Below are 13,201 nucleotides of genomic sequence, written 5' to 3'. Positions count from 1 at the left end.
TCTCTCCGCGGCTGTTCTCACTGCGAGGCAGAATGGACTCAGTGGTAGCTGTCTTGTTTTCTGAGAGGGGCGGGCAACAGGGGCAGATTCCTAAATACATGCAGTTGAAGTTTCGGAGGCAATAGCAGTGATCACTTAGCTAACAAACCACCTATAAATTCAGTGAAGTTTCAATGTCAGAATTCTAAAGCCTTAGAAAACTGATGAAGGAAGTAATCCGCCATCACTTTTTCTGAAGGTTAATGCATACAAAAACAATTTCACTGTCTATGCCTGGCTTCCTTTGGCCAAAAAGGCTGAGAGAGGAGGTACGGGTTCTGAGAGATCTGAAGCATGAATTAAGAATTAAGTGGTCCTAGTAAGGAATATCCCTCACTCGGGCGCAGTTGCATCATGGCCTGTGCTTTTAGAAGCTGTGAGAAGGCTCTGGTGGGAGCCAAGGCCCCAGGCTCAGACCCTCCTGATGCCCACCTGCGCTTCTCCCACTTATTTTCAATTACATCTAAAGCAGCTTCCCCCCCTGAATGAAGACCTGAACGCATTGTGAGTTCATGGGACCAGAGGTGGGGAGCCAGGGAGGCGGGGTGTGGAGGGAGAGGCAGCTCATGACATAGGAGCTGTGGGCGAAAGGACCTAGTTTGATCCTAAATAAGGTGACCTTTGCCCTTGACTCCAAAGAAGTAGCCCTAGGAACAATTGTGACGCCCTGGTCCAGGATTCCCAAGCCAGCCCTGAGGGAACGCGGGAGCTGGCCAGACCAGAAAACATTCAGCCGGGAGTTTCACGCCAGCTTGCTTGCAAAGGCAGGATTTAACTTACACGCAGGAATGGCAGACAAAAAGCCCAGACACTGGGACTTGGGTCACTACCTGGTTGGAAAGGCTCAAGACAAAATTCACATGACTTTCTCAGTCATGAAATTGCAAGTTCTTTGTGGCCAGCAGTACTGCCGATTAAATGGTGCCCAAACTGAAAAGGGAAGAGACTCCGGTGGGAGTTTGAGGCGATGAAAGCGGAGAAGTCGGGGAAGGTGCGAGGAGAAAGGGGAACTGATCACAATGATCGACATACAACCCCCTCCCAGGAAGGCGAACAACAGGAAAGTGGGTGAAGGGAGACAGTGGTTGGTGTAAGACATGAACAAGATAATAATTTATAAATTATCAAGGGTTTATGAGGAAGGGAGGGATTTGGGGGAATGAGCTGATACCAAGGGCTCAAGTAGAAAGCAAATGTTTTGAGAATAATGAGGGCAACAAATGTACAAATATGCTTGACACAGTGGATGTATGGATTGTGATAAGAGTTGTACGAGCCCCCAATAAAATGATTTTGTTTAAAAGAAGAAAGTGGAGAAGTTGGCAGGGGCATTTCTTTACAGGACTCAAAGGCCAAAGAAAGGAATTCGATCTTAAGCTAATTAAAATGGGAAATCATTAAAACTGATTCCACCCTCTACCAGCCCCATGCAAATCCCTCTGTGCCACCACCACAGAAGGACCCAGGGGTGCTGCAAAAGCAGATCCCTTGTTCTTTATCCTGGATTCTGGCCTATCATACAAAAGCCGTTTATTACCAGAGAGGCTCGGAGTGACTTGCTCCTTCTGAAAAGGGCCCAGTAGGCCAAATACCTTTGGAACCTATGCATCAAAGGCTGCGGAGCAGGGAAGCACCCTGAGCCGTATCCCTGTGGTTGATTGAAGTAACTTGGTGCAGCAAGTGGCTGAGAAGACCAGAAGCAGTAGGCGTTGAGCACTGTCACAGAGACGGCTGCCTGAGTGTCTTAGCGGCAGGAGAGCTAAGGGGAAAGTGGTCGGATTTGAGAGAATGAAATGGCCCGGGTGCTAAGAGCGTGTGGGCTGCTGGGGGGAGGGGAAGACGGAGCCCGGGTAGGGGTGGCCGTCCCTGGGGTGTGGGGGCTGCCGGAAGAAAGGGCACGTTGTGGAGGAAGGTGGCGTTTGACTTGCCCATACTGAGATGTGACAGCAGAGAGCTCAAGGAAGCTTGTGTTTGTTCACATTTGAAGTGCTGATTCAGTGTTGCAAAAACCCAAGCATGTGAGGAGCTAACGGAGCCCTGTCGTGTTGTGTAGGAAAAGGTCCTCATTGAAGCGTATAAGAGATGCCTGGCGGTGCTGGCGCAGTGCCACAGCGGTTTCACCGACAGCGAGCAGCCCGTCACGCTGAGCATTTGTGGGCATTCCGTGGAAACCATCAGATACTGTGTTTCCCAGGAAAAAGTCAGCATTCACCTCCCAGTATCCCGCTTACTTGCAGGTAAAGCATCTCCCAGGTTGTTGGTGGTGACTGTGTACTGGATACCTACTATGTGGTGGGCTTTTTTTTCCTTGAGAGAAAGAGTTGCACATGCATTCGCTTTACAGTTGGGAAGCCTCAAGTTTGTCCGTGGCTCAAACCCACCAGGCAGAGAGCTACAGCCCCCGCCGCAGCACCCTGGGGCTGGGCCCGCGGGCGTCCGCGTCACCCCGTGGCAGTGAGAAGCAGCACACCAGCGCAGGCCCCACACGAGGCTGATAGCTTTGTAATCAAGGAGCCGATTTCCACGCCACGCAGCATTGGTTTGCGGATCATGTGAAGCTACTAAAATAATTGGTCTCCCTTGCGGCGGCTAACGGTTTTCCGTGAGGCTCCTGGTCACAGCAGGCCCATGCTCGCCACGCATCCCATTGCTCACGTACCACTGGCCCCTCTGTCGTTCCAGCTTTCATTTGGGGACAGAGAGAGCTTCCAGAGATGGATGTTTCCACTATCTCAGTACGCACAGTATATCTGACGTTGGGTTGTGATGACATTGTGTGGATGGTGAGAGAATAATGGAGAATCAGCATCATTTCTTCCTCAAATATTTGGTAGAATTTACCGTCATCTGGGTCTGATGTGCTCACATTGGCGGGAAGGTTGTTGATTCGATTTCTTTCGCAGACTCGGGCCTGTTCCGGGGGGCTCTTGTCCTTGTGTGAGTTTTGGCAGTTGATATAGCTCGAGGAATTAAGTCCATTTCGCGTCCGTGGTCAGATTTGGTTCATCATGTTCCTTTATTGCTCTTTTAAAATATACAAGATCCGCAATGACCCTGCTTTCATTCCTGAAGACTTCTAAGAGTTCTGACCGTTGTCATTTTGTCCTGCTTATCCGGCCTCACGTTGCAGCAGTCTTGGGGGGGTTGTTGAAAGCCTCCAGATTGCTGAGACCTCTTTGGGACCTAAGCTGTTGTTCCTAGACATGGGAGTAGTTCAACAAATAATTTCTTCGACTGAAATAGTAAATCTTTAAAAATAGACCTAATCTATCCTATAACTTCCTTGTATCTTCTCTCTTAGTTCTCGTCGCTTGTTTAGACGCGGTTGGGGTGGTGGGGGTGTCTCAGCGCTCTGAGTTCCCTGCCAGACGTGACTGTCCTCGTGAGTCTGTGGAGAAGTTCTGGGTTAGAGGCAGAAGGAGGGGAGCACATCGCCAACTTGGCCACTAACCCCTCTTGCTTTTGAAAATCTCTGTGTGGATGGAATCTTGTGCTGATAGTTGTCCATCAGGAAAACTCAGTTCTCTGAAAATGTACTGATTTCTAACTAGTTCCTTCCCTGCCTCAGTCCAGAAAATCAGTGGTTTAAACCTACCACCCAGCCCACCAGACAAAGATGTGACAATGTGCGTCTGTAAAGATTTACGGCCTTAAACTGATTGTGGTAGCAATTGTACAACTGCTTGAGGGAATTAAACTATGGAATGATATGTCTGGATTAGCTCCTAATAAAATGGAGTGGGAAAACAACAAACCAGAATGGATTACAAACAAATCAAGACAAAAATACAAAACAAGAAGCATTTTAAAATACTAATACAGTTAAATATTGTTAAATAATTAAAAAGTAAATTAGTCATCAAAGCACCCGAGTAAATAAAGCTCAAGTGTATAATACAGAGCAAAAGAAACCAGTCTAAAAATATGTATTGTAAGATCACAATTATATGGCATTCTGGGAAGGGCAAAATTGAAGAGGTAATTTATGAGTTAGTGTTGCTAAGGACATCAGTGGAAATAGAAATGCTGAATAGATGAAATGCTGGAAGCCCTATAAGGTAATTCTACTCTGTCCCTGTAAAGTTACTGTGAGTCCATGAACCTTAAACCAAGAAGCCCTGGTGGTGTGGTGGTTATGCACTAGGCTGCACTCCCTGTGGTCAGCAGTTCAAAACCACCAGCAGCTCCTCGTGAAAGAGACTGGGGGCTTCTACTCCCATAAACAGTCATGGCCTTGGAAACTCACAGTGGGCAGTGCGCTGAGTCAGCATTGACTCAATGGCAGTGAGGCTTCTTGGTTTGTTTGTTTGCTTGCTTGTTTTTAATAAACCTTGGTCCAAGTGCTTACCTTCTAGATGGAACAGAAAGTGACTAAGCAGGTTAGGAGCAGCGAGCCGGGTCTGTGGGTGAGTGGCGTTTGAGTAGCAGGTAGTGGGAACTGGGGTGGGGCCAGGCATACGAGTCTTCTTAGACCAACGCAGACTGACAAGATTGTAAAGTGCCCTCTCTGTCTGGGAGCAACACAAGGAGGATAGAACCCGAGTGGATTGAGGTTGAGCTGTGGGAACCACAAAGCCTCTTGTTCTGAACTGGAAGTTCTGAGAGACTTCACTGTAAGGTCAGGGTCACTGCTGCCCAGGCGCTTCCGGGCCAGGGTCTTGGTTCCGGTGCAGAAAGATAGCTCCCCACTGTCCTTTAAGGGGTGACAAGCTCCACGACCCAGTGAAGAATGACCACCACAGCCTAACACAGAAAGTGCCCTGTCAGGTTTTGCAGCTGCCGTCGCTGTGTTTCATACCTGGCCTTAAGGTCTAAATACAGACATGTACATATATGTAAATCTATTTTTCTTTTTTTTCCCTGCCTTTTCAAGTTTTTATACATTTTTGTATTAAAAAGAAAGCATAATTACCACAGATTGCCAAGGACTAAGGCAGACTGGAGTACTGAGTGAATCACTTCAGCCTGGAAAGCAGACGCTCTCAGTAATGTTAATGTTATAATACCAGCTCGTTCACGTATTTTACACATTTCTCTTTCTGTGTTTTGTTGTCCTTTTCAATGTGATCTCCCAGCACATGGTAAAGAGAGCGTACTCTGAGCGGGAGGTGGGCCCTGCTCTGCGAAGCAAGATGAGCAGTGTGCCTGCCTCTGCAGCGTGAACGGGCTGTCCGCTCTTCCCCCTCCTCTCCCCTCCCCTCCCCTCCCCTCCCCTCCTCTCCTCTCCTCTCCCCTCCCCTCCTCTCCCCTCCTCTCCCCTCCTCTCCTCTCCCCTCCCCTCCCCTCCCCTCCCCTCCCCTCCTCTCCCCTCCCCTCCTCTCCTCTGCCATCCACATGACTCAAGGAGCACGGGGCTGGGGCCGAGCCAGACCTTGCACACAGGAGACTCTGGGGTCCCCTTCAGGATAGAGACACACTGCTAACCAGGATTTTGTCAGGCCTTGCCCTGCGACCCTCCCCCAATTCATCTTCCTTGCCCCTTTCTTTCCTGCCAGGGTCTTCTGAGCCGCTTGCTTCCTTTCCGTCCTAACATTTAGAGGTGGGGATGAGTGGGTAGCTGCGATGGAACACAACAAAATCTGACTTGGACCTTGGGGCTCAGCACTTCTGCCCCGGGCTGGAACCGTTCTGCGCTGGGGAGGAGCAGACACCTGTCCCTGGCCAGGGTCGAGGCACCCAGGCCTGGTGGTGTCTGGTGGTCACAGGGTGTGTTGGCGTGGACCAACTTGGGAAGGGCTTGGGTCCCACCAATGTGAGCACGTCAGACCCAGATGGCCTCCCTGGTAAATTCTACCAAATATTCGAGGAAGAAATGATGCTGATTCTCCCGTGGTGTCCCAGAAGGGCAGGATCTGGTGTGAGACAACAGCAAGCAGAGTGAGGACAGGACAGGGCAGCAGTGTACAGACGGGACGTCAGCTTCACACAGTGGAACAGCAGGGATATTGCGGCGCAGCTCGGATGGGAGCCGCCCTCAACTCTCTCAGCTCCAGCAGGAGCCGTAGCACATGCAGCTCAGTCCAGGGAAGGGTCCAGCCAATCTAAGCCCAGGCACATCCAGAGAAGGTGGGAGTCCAGGAGCGACCCCAGCGAGGAAAACAGGCATTTGGATATTTCAGATCCCCACTCCACAATAAGCCAACTTTTTAAAAAATATTATTTCCAAGAACAACAGAAAACAACCGAGGGTAGAAGAAAGACGTAACTTCCGGAGGATTGGGGCAGGGGCAGGGGCGGGGGGAGGGGTTGGTTCTGATTTTATTCTGGGTTTTTTCTTTTTATCTTTTATGGTTGGATTTTGTTGTCCCCCACACTCCTCACGTAAATATATTTCTATATGAGGATGGGGAAATAGATCTATGTGCATATATTTATAGGTTTAGTATTAAGGTAGCACATAGACATTGGGCCTCTACTCAAGTACTCCCTCAATGCAAGAACACTTTGTTCTATTAATTCGCCATTCTGTGATCATCACCTTCCCAACACAGCTGCTAAAGACAAAGCAGGTGAATAAGTAAGTGTGGTGAGGAAAGCTGATGGTGCCCGGCTATCAAAAGATACAGCATCTGGGGTCTTAAAGGCTTGAAGGTAAACAAGGGGCCATCTAGCTCAGAAGCAGCAAAGCCCACATGAAAGAAGCACATCAGCCTGGTGATCATGAGCTGTCGATGGGATCAGGAATCAGGCTTCAAAGAACAAAAAATCATCATTGTGAATGAGGGGGGAGTGTGGAGTGGAGACCCAAAGTCCATGTGTAGGCAATTGGACATCCCCTTACAGAAGGGTTGTAGGGAAGAGATGATCCAGTCAGGGTGCAGTGTAACTGATGAAACATACAACTTCCTTCTAGTTCTTTAATGCTTCCCCCACCCCCACTATCATGATCTCAGTTCTACCTTACAAATCTGGCTAGATCAGAGCATGTACACAGGTACGGATAAGAGCTGGAAAACACAGGGAATCCAGGACCCCTCAGGACCAAGAATGAAAGTAGCCATACTAGGAGGGTGTGGGGGATGGAGAGAAAGGGGCAACAGATCACAATGATCTACATATAACCTCCTCCCTGGGGAGGGACGACAGAAAAGTGGGTGAAAGGAGACATTGGCAGGGTACGACTTGAAAAAGTAATTTATAAACTGTCAAGGGTTCATGAGGGAGGGACAGGGATGGAGGGAGGGAAAAATAAGGAGCTGATACCAAGGGCTCAAGCAGAAAGAAAATGTTTCGAAAATGATGATGGCAACAAATGTACAAATGTGCTTGACATGGTGGGTGGATGTATGGATTGTGATAAGAGCTGTAGGAGCCCCCAATAAAATGATTTCACGCAAGAAAACCACCTGCCTGATGAAGGCTATGAACTGTACCATCGAGGGAGACAGTTGAACTCTCTGCCCTAACTGAGAATCTGACCGGTTCCCGCAGAAATGCAAATGATGTCGGTGTCAAGGTGAGCGGCTGTTTAGATTATTTTCTCTACCTGATTGTCACTTACGGAATACCCTCTCCCTTGTTCTTCCGTGCAGGCTTGCATGTGTTACTGAGTAAAAGTGAAGCGGCACATAAGTGTCCAGAGCTCCTACCTCTAGTAAGTGAGACAGAATGCAAGCGTATTGTGTTGTGTGTCTATGTGCCTAGTATGTGCATTTTAAATCACTTTACAACAGTAGCAAAAATGTATTACATGAAGCCCGCACTGCAGTTGAGATACTTGTATTTTTGTTTTGTCTTTTAATATATGTACAGAGCGAACTTAGCCCACCTATGCTGATAGAACATCCTCTTCGGTGTTTCGTTTTATGTGCCCAAGTGCACGCTGGAATGTGGAGGAGAAATGGGTTCTCTCTGGTAAACCAGGTAAGTGGTTTTTATCTCTGGAGGTTTTTCATGGCTTTTTTTTGGCCATATTTTTTTTTCAGCTGTTATTTTCAGTGTACTTAGTCATTGAAAGTTTACTATATTCCAGTTGTTTTAAAAGATAAATCTAATGAAAAACCAAAGTCTTAGAACTTTACAGTTTGCCAGGAAGGAACATTAAATGTAAAAATGAATGACAGAGGTTTTAGTTTTCGCTTAAAAAACCGTAATGTTAAAACTTAAGGTTTTATCCATTTAAACCAACGGTTCTCAACCTATGGGCTGTCATTAGAAATAAATATTTCACAATATAGAATGACATTGTTGATGATTGATCACTATGCTTTAATTATGTTCAATTTGTAACAAAATACATCCTGCGTATCAGCTATATTCATGACGATTCATAGCAGTAGCAAAATGGCAGTGATGAAGTAGCAACAAAAATGTTATGGTTGGGGTCACCATCACATGAAGAACTCTGAAAGGGTCACAGCATTGGGAAGGTTGAGAACTGCTGATTTAAACTAAAGCATGTTAAAAGTTTAAAATTCTGTTGGTCTAGCTCTGAAATTGAGGTTTAATTCTTATATCTCCACTAGGCTTGGTTTTATCATTTTTGTTGGTGGTGGTGGTTATACAAACTTTACTTCAAGGGACTTCTTGCTTTGTGGGAGACTCAGAGAGTTGACTTGAGTGTGGTGGGTAGAGTGCTCACTGCAGTCTGGAAGTTTCCAGTTGCTCTATCTCTTCTAAGACTGGTCAAGGAGCCCTGGTGGCGGCGTGGGGTACATGTTGGGCTGTCTACTTCAAAGTTAGCAGCTGCTCCCTGGGAGGTAGATGAGGCTGTCCCCTCCCACAGAGCCTCAGAGCACCGAGGGAGCAGTGCCGTGTCCTGGAGAGCTTCTTGGTGGCGATGTTCTGTTGCTTGTCTTTGCTTTCTCAGTATGCACTGTGAGGGAGCCTCGTGTCTTGTGCGTGTGTCCATGCATGAGCTCTAGCACTTGACAAGCCCATGTGCTTCGACGAGTGTGGGGAGAATCGGGCAATTAAAACCTATTTACCCAAATACGTTTTGGTTTTGTTTTTAGATTTATTACTACCATAATGTGAAGTGCCGGCGAGAGATGTTTGACAAGGATGTGGTCATGCTTCAGGTAATTAAGTAATGGCTTTCACTTCCTGCTATTTCCACAGAACCTCCCTTTCCTCGACCTCACATGGGTCACTTCTTTTCTTACAAGTCTTCCTCCACATCTTCCTGACCTCACCAAAGCATCCCTCCTTGCCTGAAGACCCCTGGTGTTGTATCTTTACCATAGTATTTATTACTACAGTATGTCCCACTAAACCCTGGCAACGGCATCTTGTGTTTGGGGGGAGGGTTCTTTTTGCCTAGCACAGCAATTCATAACCTGTGGGTTGCGGCCCCTTTGACGGGGTCGCCCAATTCATAACAGCAGCAAAATGACAGTGATGAAGTAGCAACAAAAATAATTTTGTGGTTGGGGAGTCGCCACAACATGAGGAACTGTATGAAAGGGTCATGGCATTAGGCTGACCCAAGGCTTATTATGTAGTAGTTTTTTATTATTGATGAATGAATTTCATAATTATAGAAACAAAAGCTCACAAAGTACAAATTTCAAAGAAAATGATAGGTTCAAGATAAAAGGCTAAGTTAATTTAGAATTCATACAAATGGAATTAAAGGAACGTTAAGGGACATTTAAAACTAATCATTAAAATGGCCAGGACAGGAAACTAGAGTGACACAAACCACAGGCTTACCCACCTGAGGCCAGAAGGACCAGGTGGTGCCCAGCAGGAAACCCCAGAACAGAACTCAGGTTCTTTCAAGTCCAGACTTAGTAGATGAGTTCAGATTGGGGCACTCCTGAGACAGCCATCCTGAGGACCAAAACATATTCCCCAAGGTGAGCTCTGAGCAAAATTACAGATTGGCAGAAAAAGGACCTCTTTATTTGTGAGTACATATTCCATGAACAACCCATGTGTGTGAGATCGAAATGTCAACAATTAACTCTTAGGTAAAGATGAGCTTCTAGCAGGCAGGGAGGCTAGTGTATCAGAATCAGAATTGCCAAACACAGAATATTGACACAGTGTGGGAAAGTGACTAAGGCCACTGAACTATTATGTAGAAATTGCCAAATGGGAAACTAATTTGCCTTGTCACCTGTCACCCCAAGCCTCAAAATAGTTTCTTAAAAATCATTTGATGCTTCTTGCTAAGAGTTCAATATGATAAATATAAAAGAATGCTAGAAGGTTAACTGACAATGCTATATTTCTCTCAGGGTCTGTATACCAGATAGCAATCAGAATCCCAAAGTCCCACTTGAGATCTGAATTCATGCTGGTGAAATTCTTTCAAACCACTAGAAGAAACGATGTTTCATAGTCCGTGTTACCCTGCTGTGTGGACCCGGTTTGGGTTGGATGGCCTGACGGAGGTTCTTGCCCACATGTGTCGGCTAGAACAAGGGGGACTGGCACTAATGGGGCTCAGCCCCTGTGTGGGACTGGTGAATAAAGAGACTGCTCTCTGCTGTGCAGAGGCAGAATGTCAGTGACCCTTTGACCTTCCTCTTTTCCTTTTTTTCAAATATTAAAACCAAAACAACAAAAAAAAGACAGGTGTCTCCATGATGGATCCAAATCATTTCCTGATGATCATGCTTAGCCGCTTTGAACTTTACCAGATTTTCAGCACTCCAGAGTACGGGAAAAGATTTAGCTCTGAGACGGCACATAAGGTAAGCATTTGACCAGACCCTGAAGACACGCCTCTTATTTACTGGTTAACTCTGAAGTGTGTGTGCATAGTCTTGCCTCTGAACGTGTCTTCCCCTACTGGTTACAGGATGTGGTCCATCAGAACAACACTCTAATTGAAGAGATGCTGTACCTCATTATAATGCTTGTTGGTAAGTCGGGGCTGTTTGAGATCTTTGTAAATGGTGGATTTGATAGCAGCAAATTCTCCAGAATGTCTAAGCTGTTTCTTTTGTGTAGGGCTGATACTCAGGGGTAGGTTTTAGAGTATGCTTCTTTCTCTAGTTACTGTAATGTTGGGAATAATTGCGCCTTGGCACTATAGAGAAAGGAAAGTCTAAGCCTGGAGCAACCTGACCTGGACGATTGTAAGTTGGGGGAAACCCTAGTGATAACAATGTATCGAGCAAGTATGGGGTACTTAGAGCTTTTCATTGTTAGTTGTGTCCTAGTTCTCTATGGTGCACTCCCTGGTTTTGTGATAGAAAAATTACTTTGTTAATATTCAACAAAACAAAAACTCAAACCCATTGTCCTCAATTCCAGCTCACCTCAACCCTGAGGACTCTGGCCCCAGAGGGTTTCCAAGGCTTCTCCTTAGGGACGAGGCTGCAGGTCTTGCTCCTGTGGGGTGGCTGGTGGATTTAAACTGCCAGCTTCCCCCCCCACTGCACGACCAGGGCTCATTAGTGATGGCATTAGGGATAGCACTTCCTGTTGGATGGACACCAGTGGCCTCCTAGAAAGGAGTCTTGTTGGCGTGATTGAGTAGGTGACTGCTAGCTGAAAGGCCGGCAGCTGGGACCTGCCCATCAGGGCTGCGAGCCAAGAACACAGGGTTGTCGTGAGTCCGAAGAATCCACTTGGTGGCACCCAACATGGCTCATAATTACAGCCTGCCCTTTTGGTTTGGTTTGGTTTGGTTTGGGGGAGATACGTTTCCATCCTTTCTTCCCCTGGTTTCCCCCAATCTTTCATCTCTTACTTTGTCCCCCCTCCCTTCCTGTGTCAGCCCCTCTATAGTCAAAAGAGCAGAGACTCCTGACTATGCTCAGGAGTTGATTCCAATGCCTGAGGTCTCAGAAAGTCGTATCTTGTTTGGCATGAGGTAGAAGGGAAAGGAAGGCTCGCTCTCCCTCTACCATGTGGCAGGGGGAGTGAAACCAATTCCCCAGCACCTGCTGTACCAGTTCTCTGCACGACTGAAAGCCTGAGATTCAGAACCATGGTCAGAGCTGCTCTCCATTGCTGGCTGCCAAGCCCGCCTTTCCCATTGCAGAGAGACCTAGAGAAACACACCATGTTGCAGGAAGTATGAGTGCCACGCCATGCAAGTGTTATGACTGTGTTCAGTGTAAGTGTGTGTGCTTTCTCATTGTGGACAGGAGAGAGATTTAACCGTGGAGTTGGACAGGTCAGTGCTACAGATGAAATCAGACGGGAGATAATCCATCAGTTGAGCATCAGGCCTATGGCTCATAGTGAACTGGTCAAGTCTTTACCTGAAGATGTAAGTACAGACCTTTTTAAAACGTTAAGGGCATCTTTTCATTACCCATCTGTCTACTGCGTACAAAGCAAGCAGATAGACCTGTGTGCCGTGAAGCCTTGGGAGAAGAGATGAGACGCAAGCCCAGCTCCGAGAGCGGACTTTCTGTATCTGTATCTGGTTAGGGCCGTCGGGGTGCAGTTGGCACAGGTGGAGAGCACACTCTGTGTAACTTCCTGTGGTGGGGGGAGCGAGGCGGGCTGGAGATACCCTGCTCCTCGTTTCTAGTGCCTCCTCCTTCAGCCTGCTGTGTCCTCAGCCATCCGCTCCATCTTCATGGAAGTGGAAGAATGTGTTTGTACGTGGAATTGCTACTCTTCTCCCGCCCGGGAGTTTCACATCTGCCATCTTGTTGCCAGCCCAGGGGGCTCTGCAGACACCCAATGCATGTAGTTAAGAAAGGACATTTTCTTTACCAGGTTTTTCAAAGCAATTCCCAAATTTGATAGACAAATCAAAGCTTTCAACCTCAGTATTTCTTCCTCTGGGATCCTAATCTATCTTATATGCATTGTATAATACTGCTTAAAAAATAACCTTTGTATTATACAAAATGTTTAAACACCTATAAAAACAAAAAATAAAGTGTTACAAACTGTGTGACTCATCACCAGCCTCAGCAGATGGCCAGTCTTGGTGCAGTTATATCACCGAGTCTAGTTTCCTTTCCCCCACTGAATTGTTTCATAGGAAATGCCAAATTTGTCATTTTATCTATCAATACAATTAAACCAAACTCACTGCCATCGAGTTGATTCTGACTCATGATGATCCTATTGGACAAAGTAGAACTGCCTTTGTGGGTTTCCAGGGCCAACTCTTGACAGGAGTAGAAGGCCTCACCTTGCTCCCCTGGAGCAGCTGGTGGTTTCGAACTGATCCTCTTCCAGATCACAGCCCAAAACATAACTGACTTGATAGAGCACAGCTGTCGTTAGGATAAAGCCTTTT

At 46.9% G+C, this 13,201-nt stretch overlaps 1 protein-coding gene across 5 annotated transcripts in view; it reads left to right on the top strand.

Moving 5' to 3' along the window:
- The window catches only part of UBR2 (ubiquitin protein ligase E3 component n-recognin 2), a 107,772-nt gene that overhangs the window by 57,340 nt on the left and 37,231 nt on the right, over positions 1-13,201 (top strand). For all 5 annotated transcript variants that reach the window (XM_075555099.1, XM_075555097.1, XM_075555102.1 and 2 more), the window contains exons 15-21: positions 2,093-2,276; positions 7,572-7,633; positions 7,792-7,902; positions 8,994-9,059; positions 10,560-10,682; positions 10,790-10,853; positions 12,087-12,211. In XM_075555099.1, the coding sequence (XP_075411214.1) occupies positions 2,093-2,276; positions 7,572-7,633; positions 7,792-7,902; positions 8,994-9,059; positions 10,560-10,682; positions 10,790-10,853; positions 12,087-12,211 (735 nt within the window). The remainder of the gene's footprint in view (positions 1-2,092; positions 2,277-7,571; positions 7,634-7,791; positions 7,903-8,993; positions 9,060-10,559; positions 10,683-10,789; positions 10,854-12,086; positions 12,212-13,201) is intronic.

This window comes from Tenrec ecaudatus, chromosome 7 (genome assembly GCF_050624435.1).
Source record: "Tenrec ecaudatus isolate mTenEca1 chromosome 7, mTenEca1.hap1, whole genome shotgun sequence".
Taxonomy (NCBI): Eukaryota; Metazoa; Chordata; class Mammalia; order Afrosoricida; family Tenrecidae; genus Tenrec; species Tenrec ecaudatus.
Note: the sequence above shows the minus strand (reverse complement) of the source record. Positions and strands in the feature narration are given on the sequence as shown.